The 20,738-nt window shown below is 44.6% G+C and overlaps 1 protein-coding gene and 1 pseudogene across 1 annotated transcript in view; one reads left to right on the forward strand and one right to left on the reverse strand.

The window, feature by feature from the left end:
* Positions 1-20,738, reverse strand: part of LOC142049380 (E3 ubiquitin-protein ligase RNF38-like) — a 199,547-nt gene that overhangs the window by 9,240 nt on the left and 169,569 nt on the right. The window contains 5 exon segments of the mRNA XM_075077047.1: positions 981-1,102; positions 2,517-2,601; positions 5,023-5,129; positions 6,281-6,442; positions 9,890-10,060. Coding sequence (XP_074933148.1) covers positions 981-1,102; positions 2,517-2,601; positions 5,023-5,129; positions 6,281-6,442; positions 9,890-10,060 — 647 coding nt within the window.
* Positions 17,324-18,814, forward strand: LOC142049677 (uncharacterized; annotated as a pseudogene).

Below are 20,738 nucleotides of genomic sequence, written 5' to 3' on the forward strand. Positions count from 1 at the left end.
CTACAGTGATCAAACTTTTGTGGGTATAGATCTTTAGTGGACCAGTGTAAAATGAGAATTGCTTTTGTTTTGTGCACCATAGTTTCAAATCCCAAAGCAGACAAGGGCTCAAACTCATACCCATGGGAGTTCACTGGCCCAAGCAGTAAATAGTAAATACTGGAGTTCATGCCTGCTGATATAAACAGGTAGTGCACATCCTATAGCATATTTCTTTCAGTTTTAACTTTAATTTTAGCTATATTAAAATAAAAAACAGAAAACTTGCTTTGAGTATTTCTCAAAGCCATAACTGATTAAAGATCACACACATTTTTAGTACGAAAAATTTCTCATTAAATTGCATCTATATTATGTTGTACATGTTTTATAAACACATTTCTTCCCCAGGGACATCATCAACTTAAGTTCTCTGGTATTTTTATTTTTCTTATTCCCTACTATGTTAAAAATAACATTGAAGATTGCTCTAAGTGTAAGATCAGAGAAAAAAGCCTCTTCTGTTCAGTTTCAAACATTTGACAGCACTGTATATCACTTTCACTGCCTTTCACTTATAGGTCATTTCTCTGTTATGTAGAACTTTCAAACAGAATTAGTCTTAAAAAATAAGAAAAATATGACTGTAAAACTCGAAGACTGTCAAAAGCTCTTCCAGGAGCACTTGAAATTTTAGTAATTGGAAAATATTTCAATATAGGCTGAATTCCAAGTTGATGATGACCATTTAATATCTAGTATGCCAAACAAAAATTTGGAAAACTTTTTTAAAATACTGAATTTGAACATCTAACTGAAGTGAGACCCTACAGAATTTTAAAGCCAAGATAAATGATATCTGATTCTAAAAATGGTTTAAGAAAATTTATCTTTTTTATTTGAGTGCTTTTAGAGCACTTGTGTTACAGTATTTGCCTAGTTGAGGCTGCAGCCTAAAGGAATGTAAATGCAGTATGTAAATTTGAGATAGATGTACTTACAATGTCTGTTCTGACTGATGATTGCTTGGGTTGAACCTGTAAGATGGAAGTTGTTCAATGTCTGCCTTTGTCAGTCCTCGAGGTTTGGCTTCTCCTAGACGTTCTGCCAAATTCAGCAGTGCCTACGAAACAAGGAATTTGGACTTTTTGATGTTCATTGCTCAAACAAACTCCAGCTGTACCAGAAGTGATTTCTTCTGCCATGTCACTATCCTACCAGGTAGCACAACCCACATGTCCAAGGCATGTTTAGTCTTGCTTCTCTCTCTCTACAACTGCAAGTGCTATGGAAAGATGTCTTTCAATGTTTGATCATTGATCTAACTGTTATTCACAGCTTGATATGTGTTTTGCTTTGTAAGTGAACCCCCTTCCCCCATTCCCCACACAGTAGTGTGAGTAACCAGAAGAAATTGTTGGCAAACTTGCTTTCTAGGAATAGGCAATGAGCCTAGCTCTATGTGGCCAAGAGTTTAAGGGGACAACTTTTGACTCCCATTCCACTTCTTGAGATAGCTGAATTGAGACATGGAGATTTTATGCTGAACCTTTGGAAACAGAGGCATGACATCAAACTGAATAGAGACACTTTCTGATTAAAATTTGTACTCGTTCATACAGGTAGAACACTGTACCTAAGTGCTCCTCATGTAAATAATTTCTGCTCCCTCATGAGGGGCTCCAGAAAAACATCAGTATCAACTTGATAGAGAACCAAAGCACAGAAGTTAAGAGATTTGATGAAAGATGCAAAGAGTACAGATATTCAAATAGCTCAAAATCTGGAGCCCAACATATCAGCTACAATATGATGCTTCTTTTAACTAGCACAAGAAGTGTTATAGAAGAGCTTGTCATTACACTGTAAATGCTGTGCAACTGCATAAATGCACAGCTCTGAACAGAAGCAAGGAGAAATAGATACATGAGGAGGGGTAGGAGGCAGCTGAGGTTTTCTGAACAGAATCTGATGGGAATCCAACAGCCTGAGAAGCAGCAAGGACAAGAGTTGGGATCGGCCCTCAATTATGTAAGACACCACTGACAATTTATTTCAAAATATGCGACTTGCTGTACTTTCTTTATTGGCAAGAGAAAAATATACATTAAGACATTCTTGCCAACATCACATTTTCCTGAATTCACCCTAAAATGCTAACACTAACCTGTAAAGTTAGCAAGGTACATAAAAAGCACTAAGTTGTAACATATTCAAAAGAAAAGGATATTTATGCTCGCTATTTAAAAATCAAGCAAAATGCAAAAAGAAGAGTCATATCTAGAATGGAAAGTTGAGGAATTTAACCATCGCTAATCTGAAAGGATAGATTCTGAGGAAAGGCAATAGATACAAAATAAGAGTGTTTCTAACATCCAGTTTTAGCAACTAGTATGAAAAAAATGTTTCTAGATTCTGTCTTCATAAACATTGCATTTATTTAATCCCATTTTTTGTCTTTGAAAAGCAAAAGACCATTTAAGTTCATGTATTGAGTTAACCTCTGCTCCACGTGAATTTGTACTTCATACACCAACCTCGTAGTTTTCCACCTCTCCATCTTCCACGTCCAACTCAAAACCGAAAGCTGGTCCAACCGCAGGTGGCACTGGAAGCACTGATCTGCCAGAAGAACAAACAATGATAAGACTCAAGATCTTCCTGAAGGAAAGCATGCAAACATATGGCAGAGGTAGAGTTATGTTACTGATCCTTCTTAAATCAAAAAAGGATTGACATAGATGAATCTATTCTTCTCAAAGAACCAGGGATATAGACAAGGCAGAGACATTTAATGTTTTCTTCACCTCAGTCTTCAACACTGATGGTGGTGCTGGTCTTTTCTCTCTGGTGACCAATGATAGGACCCAAGGGAATGGCAGGAAGATGTGCCAGGGGAGGTTTAGGTTGGATATTAGGAAAAGGTTCTTCACCTGCTGGAGCACTGGAACAAGCTCCCCAGGGAGGTAGTCATGGCACCAAGCCTGACACTATTATTCAAGAAGCACTTGGACAATGCCTTCAGAGCTATATTGTGAATTTTTGGGGTTGTCCTATGCAGGGACAGGAGTTGGACTCAATGATCCTTGTGGGTCCCTTCCAAGTCAGGACATTCTATGATTCTATGAAATTCTAATAATCAGTCAAAAGGTTACATTTGAAATTAAGAATTAAAATTCAAAGTAAAGGTGTCAAAGGAAAGCTAATTGCACCACTTTTTGATACTTGCTGTATTGCATTTTCAAATTGCATGTATATTGTTATAACAACTCATACTTACAGTAATGTTCAGTGCTATTACAGAAATTAATCTCTTGATAGCCTTCATCACAGAGTTAATATTAGTATTGAACAGGGTTTCTGGTTTTAAATTTGACTTATTTAAATAGATAGAATAACAGCTAAGATAAATAACCCAAGTTCACTTAGCTCCCCAATAAAAAAAGCATTCAAGCACTAGAATAGAATAGAATAGAATAGAATAGAATAGAATAGAATAGAATAGAATAGAATAGAATAGAATAGTTTGGTTGGAAGGGACCTACAACAGTCATCTAGTCCAACTGCCTGACCACTTCAGGGCTGACCAAAAGGTAAAGCATATTATTAAGGGCATTGTCCAAATGCCTCTTAAGCACTGACAGGCATGGGGCATTGACCACCTCTCTAGGAAGCCTGTTCCTGTGTTTGACTACCGTCTTTGTAAAGCAATGCTTCCTGATGTCTAGTCTGAACCTCCCCTGAGGCAGCTTTGAGCCATTCCCACATGTCCTGTCACTGGATACCAGGGAGAAGAGATCAGTGCCTCCCTCTCCACTTCCCCTCCTCAGGAAGCCGTAGAGAGCAATGAGGTCACCCCTCAGTCTCCTTTTCAATAATACACATAACAAAGACAATTACAATATAGTATTGGGCCAACTTTCACATTGACAGCAGACCCAACTATGCATTCCCATATAACATGGATTTGGCCAGAGAAGAACCTCTTCAGATATAAAGGCAAGAGTGTGCCATTTTTCTGTATTTTAAGTTAAATGATCCTCGTTCCAAGATAGTAATATGGGTCAAAGTTTAATGCACAGCCATAGAAATAAAAAATCCACAGCACTATAAATGTCACCTGATTAAATTCATCAGGAATGATTGTGACACACTGTCCCTGAGTAGACAGGCAAGCGACTATAACATCAGAGCAGACTTTGTCAGAATGCACAATGAAAAGTTTGACGCCTTCACTGAATCATATATCTTGGTGCTATTTTGATGCAAGTCAAACTGCGGAGTCAGAAACTACAAATGACAAAGTTGGATTATCTCCCTGTCAATGACACCTTTAAAATAAATCCTCATTTTCTAAGCATTTTGTATTCATTTCAAAAACAGAACCTACAAAGAACAATAAATTCTGTGTCACACATCTAAACTACAGCAGACAGGATCTACTTTAAAAGGTTACTGATAATCCCTTAATGTTACTTCTCTTCCAGAAGTGGTTAATCAGGTACAGAAGTTCAAAAGCTGTAACAGATTATCAGTTCAGAAGAAAGAAAACCACCCAAACCAAAAAACACACACACATATATTATGTTTCAGTAATTAAGAGTAAATTGATTTGCCTGGTTGGTTGTGGTTTGTTGTTTTGGTTTTTTTTTTGGTAAGGGCTGTTAGATCTTTATCCTACTTAAGTATACTTTAGGATGTAACCATGGGTATAACTCATAACTGTTATCCAAGAATCAAGTGTAACCATTCTACATCGAACATCTTTAAGGAGATTTCAACAGAAAGAAGAGGCATAGAAGATCCCAAAACTACATTATCATCAAACTGTTCACTTGTACTTGTTTTTTCCTTGCTCAGGTATATATGCTGTTCAAATAGACTGGAAACTTTAAATATAACTACAAGCTCCCTTATTCCTTGAGATTGTCTGAACTGTTTGTACCCTGTGGTAGAGCCCAAACATAAAAAAAAACATTGAGGGGATCAACTAGCTTACAGAGTTATTTAGTAGCCTATGAGTACAATGAGCTTTGGACTTACAGCACATATGGTAATAGGTTGGGATGGTACGAGTGTGGTGGTATTGGTTGCTGTGATCGGTATCTACTGCGCCCTGTGAGTCTTCGAGGCATAAAAGGTGGGTAAGGCTGTAAAAAGGAAGAAAAAATTTACTATTTTCTTGTCTTATTTAATAAAGAAATTAAATGAAAAGTGAATGTTGAAATACATTTTAAATAAGGCAGCATCCAAAAAAAAAATCCAGCCCTGTCCAAGCCAAAAAATACCAGCCTTTTCAAACAATTGTTTTGACCAACAAATCTCATCAGTAATATATAATTATACTATCCTGCAGGAAAAAAGTAACAATGCTAACCAGAAACCCTTGCAAGCTAGCTAATAAGCATTTTGTAAAGCTTAGCCTATATATGGGCTTGTTTGGACAGGCAGGACTTGAATTGGTGAACATGCTGCAAAACAAAAGCTGAGGGCTTTAGACCTGGAGCAATGTGCTGGCTTGCGTGGCTTGTTGGGTAGGAATAAGAGTTTTAAACAACATATATACAGGAATTCTTTCGCTGATATAAGCCAAATATCCATTAGGGAGCACTGCCAGGATGCTCCACAGCAAAACCACTTTAAATAAAGAGCAAGGTTTAAAATTAATAAATAAAGAAATCACATTCAGAGTCGGGCTCAATTACATTCACTTTTGGGAGGAGGGGCTGTAGCCTTTCAACTGCATACAGATATAGTGCCTAAAGAGACATTCAAGTTTACAGCTTCAACACATTATTTCCATAGGAGAAAAAGACTATTTTCCCATTTCAATTTGCATGCAAAGCTCTTTAGTTTACTTACATAAGTCCTCAGTATGACTGTTTAAAACATCTTGCACTGTCTACTAAAATGGGAGCAGGTAAAGAATTGTAACTGAGACATAAATTGTTTTTTCCTAAAAATACTTAATAGTGAAAAAAAATGTTAGCAGATTTTTAGAACCAAAATTCACACACCACTACTGAAATGATATTCAGAGGCCTTGAGACATTTGCTTTTATGAAAAAGATCGCTCAAAGACTTTGTTAGCATGTTTTCATTCTTCCAAGTTTGAGCCCTCAGACTATATGAAGTCAGTCTAACCGTAAAAACCAACCACCCTGACTTTCCACAGCTGCACCCACTAATGAAATTCAATTGCAAAAATGCCATTTTTCAATGAAATGGTTATAACTTAGAGCAAAGATCAAGAACTTGAACTCCTCATACATGAGGATGTAGTACAAAAAGCAATACTTACAACTCCAAATGAAACCTCTTGGTGTAAAGGATCATGGGTTAAGAACTGGATAGGAGCTGGGGAAGTCAGTGTTGGTGGATGAGTTGATGGAGGGTAGGTAAAGCTTCCTATAGGAAGATGTTCTCCAAGCAGTTCTACTTCATTCTCTATCCTTTGAAGTGGCTAAAAGAAATACAGGGTTTGTTGTATTAATAGAAAACCAGTTTTTAAAATTTATTTTTTAATACCAAAAATCCACAACTCCAATTATACATTCTGAGGAATTGTGGAAATTTTATGGAGTTGTATTGGGTATATGTGGCAAGGGTTGTTTGGTTGTTTGTTGTTTTTTTTGTTTGTTTGTTTTTGTTTTTTTTGGGGGGGGGCTGCAGGGGTGGCCTCTGTGGGAAGAGGTAAGGGGCTGCCTTGTGCCAGACACAGCTGGTTCCAGCTAGCTCAGCGATGGACCCACCGCAGGCCAAAGCTGAGACGATCAGCAGTGTTGGTGGTGCCTCTGTGAAAAACTATTTAAGAAAGGACAAAAAAAAACCTGGATGGAGAGTAGGAGGGAACAAAAAAGAGTGAGAAACAGCAGAGGGAATGCCAAGGTCAGAGAAGGAGAAGGATGAGGAGGAGGTGCTCCATGGCACCAGAGCAGATATTCCCTGCAGCCCATGGAGGACCCACTCTGGAACAGAATGATATTTTCCAAAGGAACTGTGGCCCATTGAGAACCCATGCCAGAGCTGATTTTCCTGACAGACTGCAGCCCATGAAGAACCCATGCCAGAGCAGAGGAAAGGTGTGAAAAGAAAGGTGCAGCAGAGAATGACTGCTATATACTGACCATAACCCCCCACCCCTCCTCCCTCTTGTGCCACTTGGGCACGGAGACGAATCTGGAGAAGAACTACTAGCAGTGGATGAGGATTGAGTCAGGGATTGATTACTTGAGAGAACTTGACCCATACAAGTCCATGGGACCAGAAGGACTACATCCAAGGGTACTGAGAGAACTGGCCGATGTCCTTGCAAGGCTGCTCTCTATCATCTTTAAAAGGTTGTGGAGATCGGGGGAGATCCCTGACAACTGGAGAAAGGCAAACATTGCATTCATCAACAAAAAAGGCCAAAAGGACAATCTGGGAAACTACAGGCCAGTCGACCTTACTTCAGTCCCTGGGAAAATCATGAAGCGAGTCCTCTTGGAACATATTTCTGGGCACATGGAAGAGGGAACAGTCAGCACGGCTATACCAAGGGAAAATCATGCTGGATCAAACAGATTGTCTAGTATGATAAGGTGACTAGATTTGTGGATGAGGGGAGAGCAGTGGATGTCATTTACCTCAACTTTAGCAAAGCTTTTGACACTATCTCCCACAATATTCTTGTAACCAAGTTCGGATGTTACGGTCTGGATGGGTGGACAAACAGATGGATAAAAAAATGTTTGGATGATCAGGCTTAGATCATAGTGGTTAATGGGTCATACTCTACCAAGATGCTGGTAACAAGTGGTATACCACAGGGACCCATCCTGTTTAACAACATTATCAATCACTTGGAAGAGACAGAGTACTTGCTCATGAAGTCTACAGCTGATATCAAATTGTGGAGGATGGTCCATACACTGGAAGGTAGGGCTGCCATACAGCAGGACGTGGACAGGCTGGAGAAATGGGCCAACAGGAACCTTATGATATTCAACAAGGACAAATGCCAAGTCCTGCACCTGGGAAGGAAGAACCCCTGGCAACAATACAGGCTGGGGAATGACTGGCTGTGAAGCAGCTCTGCTGAAAAGGCCCTGGTGCCCTCGGTAGACAGCAAGCTGAACATGAGCCAAAAGTGTGCCCTGGCAGCAAAGAAGGCTAGCAGTATCTTGGGCTGTATTAACAAGATAGCATAGCCAGTAGATTGAGCAAAGTGATTATCCACCTTCTACTCAACACTTTTTAGACCTCATGTGGAATACTACATCCAGTTTGGGGCACCCAAATACAAAAAAGAAAAAAAAAAAAAAAAAGACATTGATAAAGTAGAACAAGCTCAAAGGAGGGCCACCGAGATGGTCAGGGGACTGAAGCATTTGTCCTATTAGAAGAGCTTGAGGGAACCGGGCTTTTTCTGCCAGGAGAAGAAAAGGCTTGGGGGAGGGGGGAAGGACAACTAACAGCAGCCTTCCAATACCTGCAGAGATTTGATCAAGAAGATGGAGCCAAGCTCTTTACAGTGGTGCATGGTGGAAGGACAAGAGACAACGGGCGTAAGTCAAAATTCCAGCTAAATACAAAGAGAAGCTTTTTCACCATGAGGACATTCAAGCAGTGGAACAGGATCCTAGAGAGTTTGTGTAGTCTCCATCCTTGGAGCTTTTCAAGACCTAACTGGAAAAAGCCCTGAGCACCCTCACCTGACCTCATAGCTGATGCTGTTTTGAACAGAAGGTTAAGCTAGAGACCTCCTGAGGTGTCTTCCAACCTGAATTATCCTCTGATCCTGTGAGCCTATGATCCCTTTCATCAGACTGTATATATAAGGCAGCAACTGATTTCCTTAATAGAGATATGTTCTCAAACTGAAGAAAATACTTCTACTTCACTACCATAATGAATAATTGAAGTTACACTGATGTATGAAGAATTAAGAAGTTTCTTTACAAAAACAACTCAGCATTTCCCTGTGAAGCAAAAAACTTCATTATGAACACCATGATTTATACTTATAAATAGTCTATTGTGCCAATAGATTATTTACAGTGCCAACACCTGACATTTAACACAGCAGTATTTGTTACTGGTCAAAACAGTCTGAACAGTATTTGTTAGTAATACCGAAATTATTTTGTATTTCTGTATTAATGAAATATTGGTAGAGCTCCAAAGAAACAGGCAAAAGGTGCCTGGCAGAAGACTAGTAAGTGGAAATTACTAACCTCTGGCAGAAGATTAGTAAGTAGAAATTACAAAATGCAATTTTTTTCCCTCGCGTCCAAAATAGCATCTTCTCTCATGTTTGCATAAGCCCTATTATGAAGGCATTAACTTTTCAGCCAAGTTTGTTTAAGTGAAAAGAGTCAATGATTTCCATAAGCAGGGGAGAAAAGAGGTTCCAGTAGGCCATAGAAGGTTTAAGTAATACTTTTCACACTAGTGTTCAGGGGAGATACAGTGGTTCACTCTAAACAAATCGTGAATTAATGTGGTAGAAGCATGCAATAGGAATAATGCTTTGTGCTTTCTAGTCTCTCTACAAAGTTTTATCTCTGAGACCACTGCTGCACTACACTTGGGTCTCTATATTCTCTTTTACTTTCTGGAAGAACACCACCTGCAGAAGCAGTACATGAAGCAAATTTATGTCAGACTGACAGGAGCACAGGCCTCCAGGGAAAAAGAGTGGGCAACAGCTGAGGAAATCTTAAGAGAATCAAAATTAATTTCAAAACAATAATTTTTTTTTCTTCAGACTAAGTCTTGCTCAGATAGCACTACTACAAAACCCTATTACTTACTCTAAATCAGATCCATTTGTTCTCTCAACCAGAACGTTATTAGAAGGACAAGAGCATTATTTGCTGATCAACCTCCAAATATTTTAGGAGAGGGGATAAGAAGCATTACTTACTGAACGTGACTGCTGTGCTTGGAAGGGAACAAATTGCCCTGGAGGTGGCAGGTGAGGCGGGTGATGCGGAGAGAGGTGAGGAGGATGCAAAAGGAAAGGGTCGTTAGAAATCAGAGGTGGGAACGCTGCATATGGTACTGGTAGATGTTGGACTGAGCACGCCTGAAGCATCTGAAAGAAAATGAACATTTTTACATCTAGAGCGAAAGGAGATTATTAAAAGAAAGCAGTCCACTTACCCTTAGCTTAAAAACACAACCCACACAATAAGTCATTCAGAAACTCAGTGAACAGTGATTCTAGTACAGAACAGGGTCTAAAAGTGTGATGCTACCAGCTACACTTGCGAGGTGCAAAGGGCCTTTTACTTCAGATTAAGTCAACAGGAGTTGGGGGTGTTCACTCTGCATTATCAGGCACAGACTCCGAAGGGGGGAGCAGGCGTTCTTACCATAGTAGTTTCTATTCTCCCCATATATTGCATTTACAGGCACATGCCAAGAAAACAAGCGCTAGTTGGAACTGAAGGAGTCCTAAATGTCAGATTGTGCCCTAAACAACTCTGTTGCCTGAAGTTGGGCCCCTTCTCTTCCTTCCCCTCTTGCTGGTACCTGCTGTCCCTTTCTCCTCTGTCCTGGGACTTCGAGGTGATCTGCTGAAAGAAAATGGCATCCATCTGCCGCAACTGCAAGGCTGTGGCTGTAACCCAGACAGAAGCACTACAGCCTACCTGTGCTAACATCTCCCCCCAAACAGGCCTCCCAAAGATCGATATAGCTCTCCAGACCTCAGGCTGCATGGAGCTCCAGTATCTAGAAGTCCCCCTAGCACCTGAAGGCAGCGGTGGATGTCATAGCTGCACAAGTGTGCCCAGCTGGAAGAACTCTTCAGACAAGTAGCTATGTAACAAGAGCAGCTCAACAGGCAGCGCAGTATCTGGAATGCGAGCAGGAGGTTGATGCGTGGTATTGTGCGCTGTCCCAGGCTGAGCGACAGCCATGCCTTAAGGCTGTGCAAGGGGAAGGTAAGTGGAGTGACTGCATCAGTGGACAAGGGAAGAGCTATGGATGCCATCTTCCTGGACTTCTGTAAGGCCTTTGATATGGTCCCCCACAACATTCTGGACTATAAATTGGAGAGAGATGGGTTTGACGGATGGACTATTAGGTGGATAAGGAATTGGCTGGATGGCTGCGTCCAAAGACTTATAGTCAGTGGCTCAATGTCCAAGGGGAAACCAGTAACGAGTGGCGTCCCTCAAAGCTCCATACAGAGACCTTTATTATTTAATATCTTCATCAGTGACATCATAGACAGTGGGATAGAGTGCGCCCTCCGCAAGTTTGCAGATGACTCCAGGCTGAGTGGTGCGGTTGACACGCCTGAGGGATGGGATGCTGTTCAGAGAGACCTGGACAAGCTCGAGAAGCAGGCCCATGTGAACCTCAGGCCATGATAGTCTACCATTAGTCTCCACTCTCCATAAGACTTCCGCACTGGCCATATGGGACTTTTAAAGGGTGAGCGAGTCTTGCTGATCACTCCTTGGCTCTCCAGTCAGTGAATGAGCTCATGGATGGGAATTAGGGAGCCTCGGTGGGATATTGCCACTGATGCACCGCCGTGGTAGTGATCGGCACCTGTTTTTCTTTGACCTTCAGCAACCCCGCAACAGAAGGGTCCTCCGAGAGACCGGGCAAGGTAGACAGCTGTTTAATTCCCTCCGTCTCCAAGGCAGCTATACCAAAAGCCCACCTGTACCCTTTTGGGTCCTTGAAATACCCTCTCCTGAGGTAGTCTATGCCAAGGACGCACGGAGCCTCTGGGCCAGTCACGATGGGGTGCTTTTGCCACTCATTCCCGGTTAGGCTCACTTCGGCCTCCAATGCAGTTAGCTCTTGGGATCCCCCTGTCACTCCAGCAATACAGGTGGGTTCTGCCCCTATACACCTTGTGGCATTAGGGTACACTGTGCACCGGTGTCCACTAGAGCCTTATACTCCTGTGTGTCTGATGTGCCAGGCCATCGAATCCATACAGTCCAGTAAACCCGGTTGTCCCCTTCCTCCACCTGGCTGGAGGCATTGACCCCTCTAGTCCTTGACAGAGTATCCGTTACTCACTTCTTGTAAATGCAAATTGGAAGTCTCTTCATTACGATCAGGAGTAAGATCAGCCCTTCTGCTCTGTCTGGGGAACTGCCCACTGGAGACTGGAGCTGCAATGTTCCTGGAAGAATGTTCCTGAGTGCTTGTTTTTCCTTGCAACTCACATACCCGTGCCTCTAGGGTCGAGGTAGATTTCTCCATCCCACTTCCTCATGTCCTCTCCGTGGTCATGTAGTTAAAACCACAGGGCGGCCCGTGGTGTGTATCCCCTGTATCCTCCCTCTTGAGCAGAGGGACGCTTACTCCTAATGGCTGAATTACTGGTCCGTACAGGTGGGGAGTAGAGCATGTCCACTTTGAATTGCTGGAACTCCCAAGGCAGTTTTTTTGGAGAGTTTCTCCACAGCCGAGACACAGGTCCATAGGGAGGAAGAGAGACTTTCCTCGTATTGCCGGAGTTGACCAGCCAATTCATCCACCTTTGGTTCCTCTCCGTCTGTCCAGGTCAGTACTGCCAATGAGTTGGCATACGACGATGGTGTGCACCGTACCAACTTCTGCCACATGGGTCGCATGCCCTTGACTTCCTCTGCATCTTTGGATAACTGCTCATTGTCCAGGTCATCACGACTAATTCCTTCAGGTACTGGATACCTCTCTCCATGGTGGTCCACTTCAGAGTGCTTCGATTGCATAGAGCTTAGCGATTGTGATGATAAGGTCGAGTGACAAGGCAGATAGCCTGCTGAGGGTCTGTTATAGACCACCCAACCAGGATGAAGAGGTAGATGAGGCGTTCTACAAGCAGCTGGTGGAAGTATCACTATCGGTTGCCCTTGTTCTCGTGGGGGACTCCAATTTACCAGATGTCTGCTGGAAATGCAACACAGCAGAGAAGAAAGTCTAGAAGGTTCCTGGAGCGTGTGGAAGACGCAGCTGGTAAGTGAGCCTACCAGGGGAGGTGCCTCGCTTGACCTGCTGTTCACAGAGAAGGTCTGGTGGGAGATGTGGCGGTCAGAGGCTGTCTTGGACTTAGCGACCGTGATGTGATTGAGTTCTCGATTCTTGGCAAAGTAAGTAGGGGGGGTCAGCAGAACCACTACCATGGACTTAGAGAGGGCAGACTTTGGCCTGTTCAGGGCACTGGTTGGGAGAGTCCCTTGGGAGAAAGTCCCAAAGGGCAAAAGGAGTCCAGGAAGGCTGGGCACTCCTCAGGAAGGAAGTCTTGCAGGTGCAGGAGCAGACTGTCCCCAAGTGTCGCAAGACAAACCAGCAGGGAAGATGACTGGCCTGGCTGAACAGAGATCTTTTGCTGGCACTCAGGAAAAAAAAAGGAGAGTCTACCACTTTTGGAAGAAGGGGCAGGTGACTCAGGAAGAGTACAGAGACCTCGTTAGGTCTTGCAGAGAGAAAATTAGGCAAGCAAAAGCCCAGCTAGAACTCAACCTGGCCACTGCCGTAAGGCATAACAAAAAATGGTTTTTACAAATACATTAATTACAAAAAGAGAACAAAAGACAATCTCCATCCTCTATTGGACGCGGAGGGGAACATCGCCACCAAGGATGAGGAAAAGGCTGAGGTGCTAAATTCCTTCTTTGCCTCGGTCTTTAACTGTCAGACCAGTTATCCCCAGGGTATTCAGTCTCCTGAGCTGGAAGGCATGGACGGGGAGTGGAATAAACCCCCCATAATCCAGGAGGAAGCAGTTTATGACCTGCTGAGCCACCTGGACACTTACAAGTCGTATGGGGCCGGATGGGATCCACCCGAGAGTACTGAGCGAGCTGGCAGAGGAGCTCGCCAAGCCACTCTCCATCATTTATCAGCAGCCCTGGTTACACCGGGGAGGTCCCAGATGACTGGAGGCTTGCCAATGTGGCGCCCATCTACAAGAAGGGCTAGAAGGAAGATCCGGGGAAGTACAGGCCGATCAGTCTGACCTCAGTACCAGGGAAGACTATGGAGTGATACATCCTGAGTGAGCTCACCAGGCAAGTGCAAGACAACCAGGGGATCAGGCCCAGCCAGCAGGGGTTCATGAAAGGCAGGTCCTGCCTGACCAACCCGATCTCCTTCTATGACCAGGTGACTCACCTAGTGGATGAGGGAAAGGCTGTGGATATTACCTACCTGGACTTTAGCAAAGCCTTTGACACTGTCTCCCGCAGCATCCTCCTAGAGAAGCTGGCAGCTCATGGCTTGGATGGGTGTACTCTTCTCTGCGCTGGGTTAAAAACTGGCTGGATGGCCGAGCCCAGAGAGTTGTGGTGAATGGAGCTAAATCCAGTTGGCGGCCGTTCACGAGCAGGGTTCCCCAGGTCTTGGTTTTGGGGCCAGTCTTGTTTAATATCTTTATCAATGATCTGGATGAGGGGATCAAGTGCGCCCTCAGTAAGTTTGCAGACAACACCAAAGTTGGGCAGGAGTGTTGATCTGCTTGAGGGTAGAAAGGCTCTACAGAGGGACCTGGACAGGCTGGATCGATGGGCCAAGGCCGATTCTATGAGGTTCAACAAGGCCAAGTACCAGGTCCTGCACTTGGGTCACAACAACCCCATGCAACTCTACAGGCTTGGGGAAGAGTAGCTGGAAAGCTGCCCGGCAGAGAAGTGTGTTGGTTGACAGCCAGCTGAATATGAGCCAGCAGTACGCCCAGGTGGCCAAGAAGGCCAACAGCATCCTGGCTTGTATCAAGAATAGTGTGGCCAGCAGGAGCAGGGAAGTGATCGTGCCCCTGTACTCGGCACTGGTGAGGCCCCACCTTGAATATTGTGTTCAGTTTTGGGCCCCGCACTAACAAGAGGGACATTGGGTTGCTGGAGTGTGTCCAGAGAAGGGCAACGAAGCTGGTGAAGGGCCTAGAGAGCAGGTCTTATGAGGAGAAGTTGAGTGAGCGGGGGTTGTTTAGTCTGGAGAAGAGGAGGCTGAGGGGAGACCTTATCACTATCTAGTGATAGAACGAGAGGAACTGGCTTCAAGCTGTGTCAGGGGAGGTTTAGACTGGATAGTAGGAAAAAATTCTTCACTGATAGAGTGGTCAGTCATTGGAACAGGCTGCTCAGAGAGGTGGTGGAGTCACCATCCCTGGAGGTGTTCAAAAGACCCGTAGACGTGGCACTTCAGGGCATGGTTTAGGTGACATGGTAGTGTTGGGTTGACGGTTAGACTTGGTGATCCTAGAGGCCCTTCCAACCTTAATGATTCTATGATTCTATGATTCTATGATTCTATGATTCTATTCTATGACCGAGTGCACCTCCAGAAAGTTTGTTGACAACACCAACCACCAGCAGTTGACACGCTGGAGGGATGGGATGCCATCCAGAGGGACCTTGACAGTCTTGAGAGGTGAGCCCATGCGAACATCATGAAGTTCAACAAGGCCAAGTGCACATGGGTCCTGCACATGGGTCAGGGCAATCCCAAGCACAAATACAGGCTGGGCACAGAATGGATCGAGAGCGGCCCTGAAGAGAAGGACTTGGGGGTACTGGTGGATGAAAAGCTCAACATGACCTGGCAGTGTGTGCTTGCAGCCCAGAAGGCCAACTGTATCCTGGGCTGCATCAAAAGAAGCATGGCCAGCAGGTCGAGGGAGGTGATTCTGCCCCTCTACTCCGCTCTGGTGAGACCCCACCTGGAGTACTTGATTCAGCTCTAGGGCCCCCAACATACAAAGGACATGGAACTGTTGGAATGAGTCCGGAGGATGGCCATGAAAATGATCCGAGGGCTTGAGCACCTCTCCTATGAGGAGAATTGGGGTTGTTCAGCCTGGAGAAGAGAATGCTCCAGAAAGACCTTATTGCAGCCTTCCAGTACCTGAAGGGAGCCTACGAGAAAGCTGGAGAGGGACTTTTTACAAGGGCATGCAGTGATAGGACAAGGGGTAATGGCTTTAATTTCAAAGAGGGTAGATTTAGATTAGATATAAGGAAGAAATTCTTCACTGTGAGGGTGGTGAGGCACTGGAACAGGTTGCTCAGAGAAGTTGTGGATGCCCCATCCCTGGAAGTATTCAGAGACAGATTGGATGGGGCTTTAAGCAGCCTGGTCTAGTGGAAGGTGTCCCTGCCCATGGCAGGGGGGTTGGAACTAGATGATCTTTAAGGTCCCTTCCAACCCAAACCATTCTATGATTCTATATAACACCTTCCTTGAAGGGATACCTGTCCTTCATGCCTGACAGGAGTCGGCGCCAGAGGCTGAGGACTTGTGGCACTTTTCCTTGTGGCTTTGTCAATGACCCTTTCTCTAGAAAGGGAACCCAGCTGCTTGGCTTCCCTACCCTCTAATTCCAGGCTACTGGCCCTGTTATCCCAGCATCGGAGCAGCCAGATGACAATGTGCTTGCCTGGACAACAGCTGAAATCTTTTTGCATATCTCGCAGCTCACTCAGGGATATGGATCGGGTGGTTGCTGCCTCGTTTATGAGTTCAGACTCTTCCTCTTCCTCTTCTCGTGATGGTGTAAGGGACTAGAAACTTGTCTCAACATTGTCGGCAGAATGGCTTGACTGCCAAGGCTTTACTACAATGGCAACTGAGGAAGTTCTACCCAACAGGAACCTATATTTATCTTTATCTTGTTGTCTCGGAGCACATAGGCCCCGTCCTCTGCACATGTGCCTGGCCCCAGGGTCATCTTACAACATATGGGGGTGGGGCTTGGACCCTCTGGAGCCCTCTGAAACCGTCGAGCACCCTCTAGTGACGATACTGCGCATGCACCCCACTGCCAAGTGGGATGTGTGGCTATGAAAACCAGCTCATTGACTATGCAACGGGACAATGCTATAAAAGGCAGAACCTGCAGAGACCAGTTGGAACGTTCCCCCACCGGACTGAAGATACATCGGACTGATGGGACGCCACAGATCCATGGTGGTAGCTATTGTAACTCTCTCTCTTTTCTTTTTTTTTTTCTTTTTCTCTCCTTTTCTCTTGCATAATTATTGTTGGCCAAATAAAGTGACTTGGCACTTGACTCCGTTTTGAGTCTTAATTCTGTTCCTGAGAATATAACAAACCTGGTCATGATAAAACATCCAATTTAACATCACTCAGAAGTTAAGCCCAGCCGCCCCTAGCCACCCAGAATTATCTGAGGTTGGTTAGAAAGCAAGGGGGTTTAACTTCTGCCAAATTGTGCGACCCAACAGTGGATTGTGACATTTTTAAATTGGTGTCATGGACAGGATTCTTGGAGAACAGAAAGTGCACAATTAAGTTGTGGCCTCCTGAGGGTGAAAAGGGGAAAAGTGGATAGCAGCATTAAGGTGTGATCCTCTCAGGACGATACAGCCCCTTTGTGTTAGGTAAAATGGCCACTCAGGAGGCAGTTAACACCCACGATTATGTCTCTTCACTGGCCGAAGGGATGGATAAGCTACATGATCTTTTGGAGGCGCACCGATCTCACCCCTCACCTCAGAGACAAGATTGGGCGAAAAAAACATTGGTTTCAACCGCAGAGTGTAGTAGACAGGATAAGGGTACTGCAGAAGGAAGCTAGGGTTAGACTGGGGAAAGGAAAAGCTGTAATTTGCACAGTACTGGGAGCAAGTCTGGCAGCAGCGGTGGAAGACAGGAAACAGAGGCTTTGTCAAGCTGATGTCACAACAGACTCACTGCAGATGGTCATAAAGTCACTGCAGGAATGATTGGAGGAAAACAAACAATTATTGCAGGAGGAGAGAAATCAAAATGCCATACTGAAGGAAGAATTGAGGGATCAACTTTTGAGGGAAGCAGATACACTGGCGGAGGTAGAGGTGAAACTTTCAGAGAAAGGGATATGGCAAGTTTACCCTCAGGGAGACTTGCAGAAGGCAAGGGAAACTGTAGAAAGCCTCCCTCACATGTATCCACTGGTTAAAACAGAGTACTCATATGAGGATAACAACGATGACCATCCTCAAGTTCTCACCAAAGAAGTCCCATTTACAGCAACTGAACTAGCAAAGTTGAAGAAAGGCTTTGCAAGAACTCCAAAGGAATCGGAGACAGAATATGTGTGGAGAGTGTCCCTGTCAGGGGGGGATGGAATTTTGTTGTCGGAGAAAGAAGCAGAAGGATACTGGGGTCCGGGTGTGTTCTTAACTACAGGTAATCGCTGAGCCCCATGGTCATTAACCGAGGGCTGCGTATTGGGCCGGAGGGCTGAACCCTTTGGAGAGGGGAGATCCCCTTGCCATAACAGGTACGGTGGATCAATTAGTGGAAAGTGTGCAGAAAGCGGCCTGTCTCCAAATGATGTATGATTGGGAGCTCAAGCCAAACCAGAGTTCCCCGATGATGATGCCTGTAGACCCAGAGAGGACGACTCCCCTGATCCAGGGACTCCCTGAAACCCATTGGGATCCAATTACAGGGGAAAATTCAAAATACTTCCGAAGGAGAAAGAACTACGGCCACTCTGGAAGGGATAATAACCCCTGACCATTGGCGGTTGGGAAGGAAAGTGTGGACGTGGGGGGAGGTAGTGCAGGAATTAATTAATTTTGGGAGAAAATATGGCCCTGTTGGTGGATCATTCCAAAAAAACGAAACAAGGGTTGTACGGTCTGCAGAGCAAGTTAACAATCGGCAGCTGTCAATCGGGAAGGGTCAGGATTTGAGGCCACTCCACAACAATCATCCCGGGAGAGAGAGACCCCTAAGTCGACAGGGGTTATGGCATCTAGGGCTTCAGAAGGGCATTCCTTGAGACCTGATGGATGGAGTCCCAACCCAAAAATTGGAAAAACTTGTACAGAAATGGTCAGGGAAGACGGCCACTCTCAGATTAGATCCCAATGCTCCACCCCGATAGATCTTGAGGGGGAGCTGACTAGGGAAAAGGCAGAAAACTAGACCCTCTGTTCCCCGAAGGTGAGGAGGCGAGCAGAGGATGGATGTTTGTAAGACAACTCACCTTGAATGTAAGAAGGGATTTATTAATCACAGTAGCTGTAGGACCAAGGAAAAGACCGGTAATTTTTTCTAATTGATACTGGGGCACAAATCACCGTACTGATGCAGACCGAAGCAGAACGGTGCAGGATCTCTATCCCATCTAGAAATCTAATTATCTTAAATGCTCTGGGAAAAACACAGTCGATGCCTATGACTTCAGTGACGCTATGGTTCCCAGGAGGGGAAGCCCCCATCAATACCATGGTAGCCATAAGACCTTTTCAGACGAACCTTTTAGGCATAGATGTGTTGAAGGGAAGGCAGTGGCATGTCACCCAGGGGAACTCGTGGTCTTTTGGCATCCCCCGGATCAGGCAATTAACTGAAACATCTTGGGCGGAGGTGTGCCTATTGCAAATGGAACCTGCCCTTCCCCCCTCCAAGATTACCAATGTAAAACCCTATCCATTACCGCTAGGAGCCAGGGAAGGGATAGCCCCAGTAATTGAGGATCTCAAACAGCGGGGAATTTTAGTGTTTACCCACTCCCCGTACAATTCACCAGTGTGGCCAGTACGCAAACCTAATGGAAAATGGCGATTGGCCATTGGCTATCGGCGACTGAATGCAAACACTGGCCCCCTGACCGCGGCTGTACCCAACATAGCCGAATTAATTGCAACCATTCAAGAACAGGCCCACCCTATCTTAGCAACCATTGATGTGAAGGACATACTTTTTATGGCTCCACTCCAGGAGTGTGATTGAGATCAATTTGCTTTTATCTGGGAAGGACAACAGTATACTTTTACCCATTTGCCTCAGGGATATAAACACTCGCCTACCTTGGCCCACCATGCCCTAGCACAGGAATTGGCAATAATCCCATCAGAAAGAGAGGTCAAAGTCTATCAGTATATTGATGACACACTAATAGGGGGACATACCATAGCTTCGGTGCAGACTATGCAGGACAGAATTATTGATCATCTGGAAGGAATAGGCCTTCAAATACCCAAAGAAAAAAATACAAGCCCCTGCCAGTGAAGTTAAGTTTCTGGGCATCTGGTAAAAAGCAGGGTCAGTCTGTATTCCTCAGGACACCCTCTCAGCGTTAGATCAGGTAAAAATTCCGGAAAGTAAAAAGGAGCTGCAACACGCCTTGGGATAATTGGTCTTCTGGAGAAAGCATATCCCGAACTTTCCAATAATTGCATGTCCCTTATATGACCTGTTGCGAAAGAGGGTGATTTGGAAATGGACTCCAGCTCACGATGAGGCATTGCAGCTTTTGGTGTTTGAAGCAAGCACCCATCAAACTTTGGGCTCTATCCACCCCACTGACCCAGTTAAAATTGAATGGGGGTTCGCACACTCAGGATTGTCAATTCATTTTTGGCAGAAAGGACCAGAAGGTCCCATTCGACCGACTGGGTTTTATTCTAGGAGTTTTAAGGATGCTGAAAAGCAGTACTCCAGTTGGGAAAAGGGTTTGTTTGTAGTGAGCTTAGCTCCTAGATAAGCGGAGCATACCATATGCCAAAAACCTATAGTTTTAAGGGGACCCTTTAAGCCTGTGTTAGCAGGGACCCATCCCCCTGACAGGGTGGCCCAAAGGTATACTGTGAGGAAATGGTATGCTAAAATCGAACATTACTGTAGTGCTTTTACAGTCACTGAAGGTGCCCCAAAGGTGTTAAACATACAGGAAGAAGTGACAAATCTTCTGGAGGAGGATACCCCTCCTCCTTCTCTAGTTAAGATTGCCCCACCATTTTCAGAGGAGCTGCGAAACGTACGGTTCACAGACGCCTCCGCCAAACGAGAGGGCAAACAGTGGA

Source organism: Phalacrocorax aristotelis, chromosome W (genome assembly GCF_949628215.1).
Source record: "Phalacrocorax aristotelis chromosome W, bGulAri2.1, whole genome shotgun sequence".
Taxonomy (NCBI): Eukaryota; Metazoa; Chordata; class Aves; order Suliformes; family Phalacrocoracidae; genus Phalacrocorax; species Phalacrocorax aristotelis.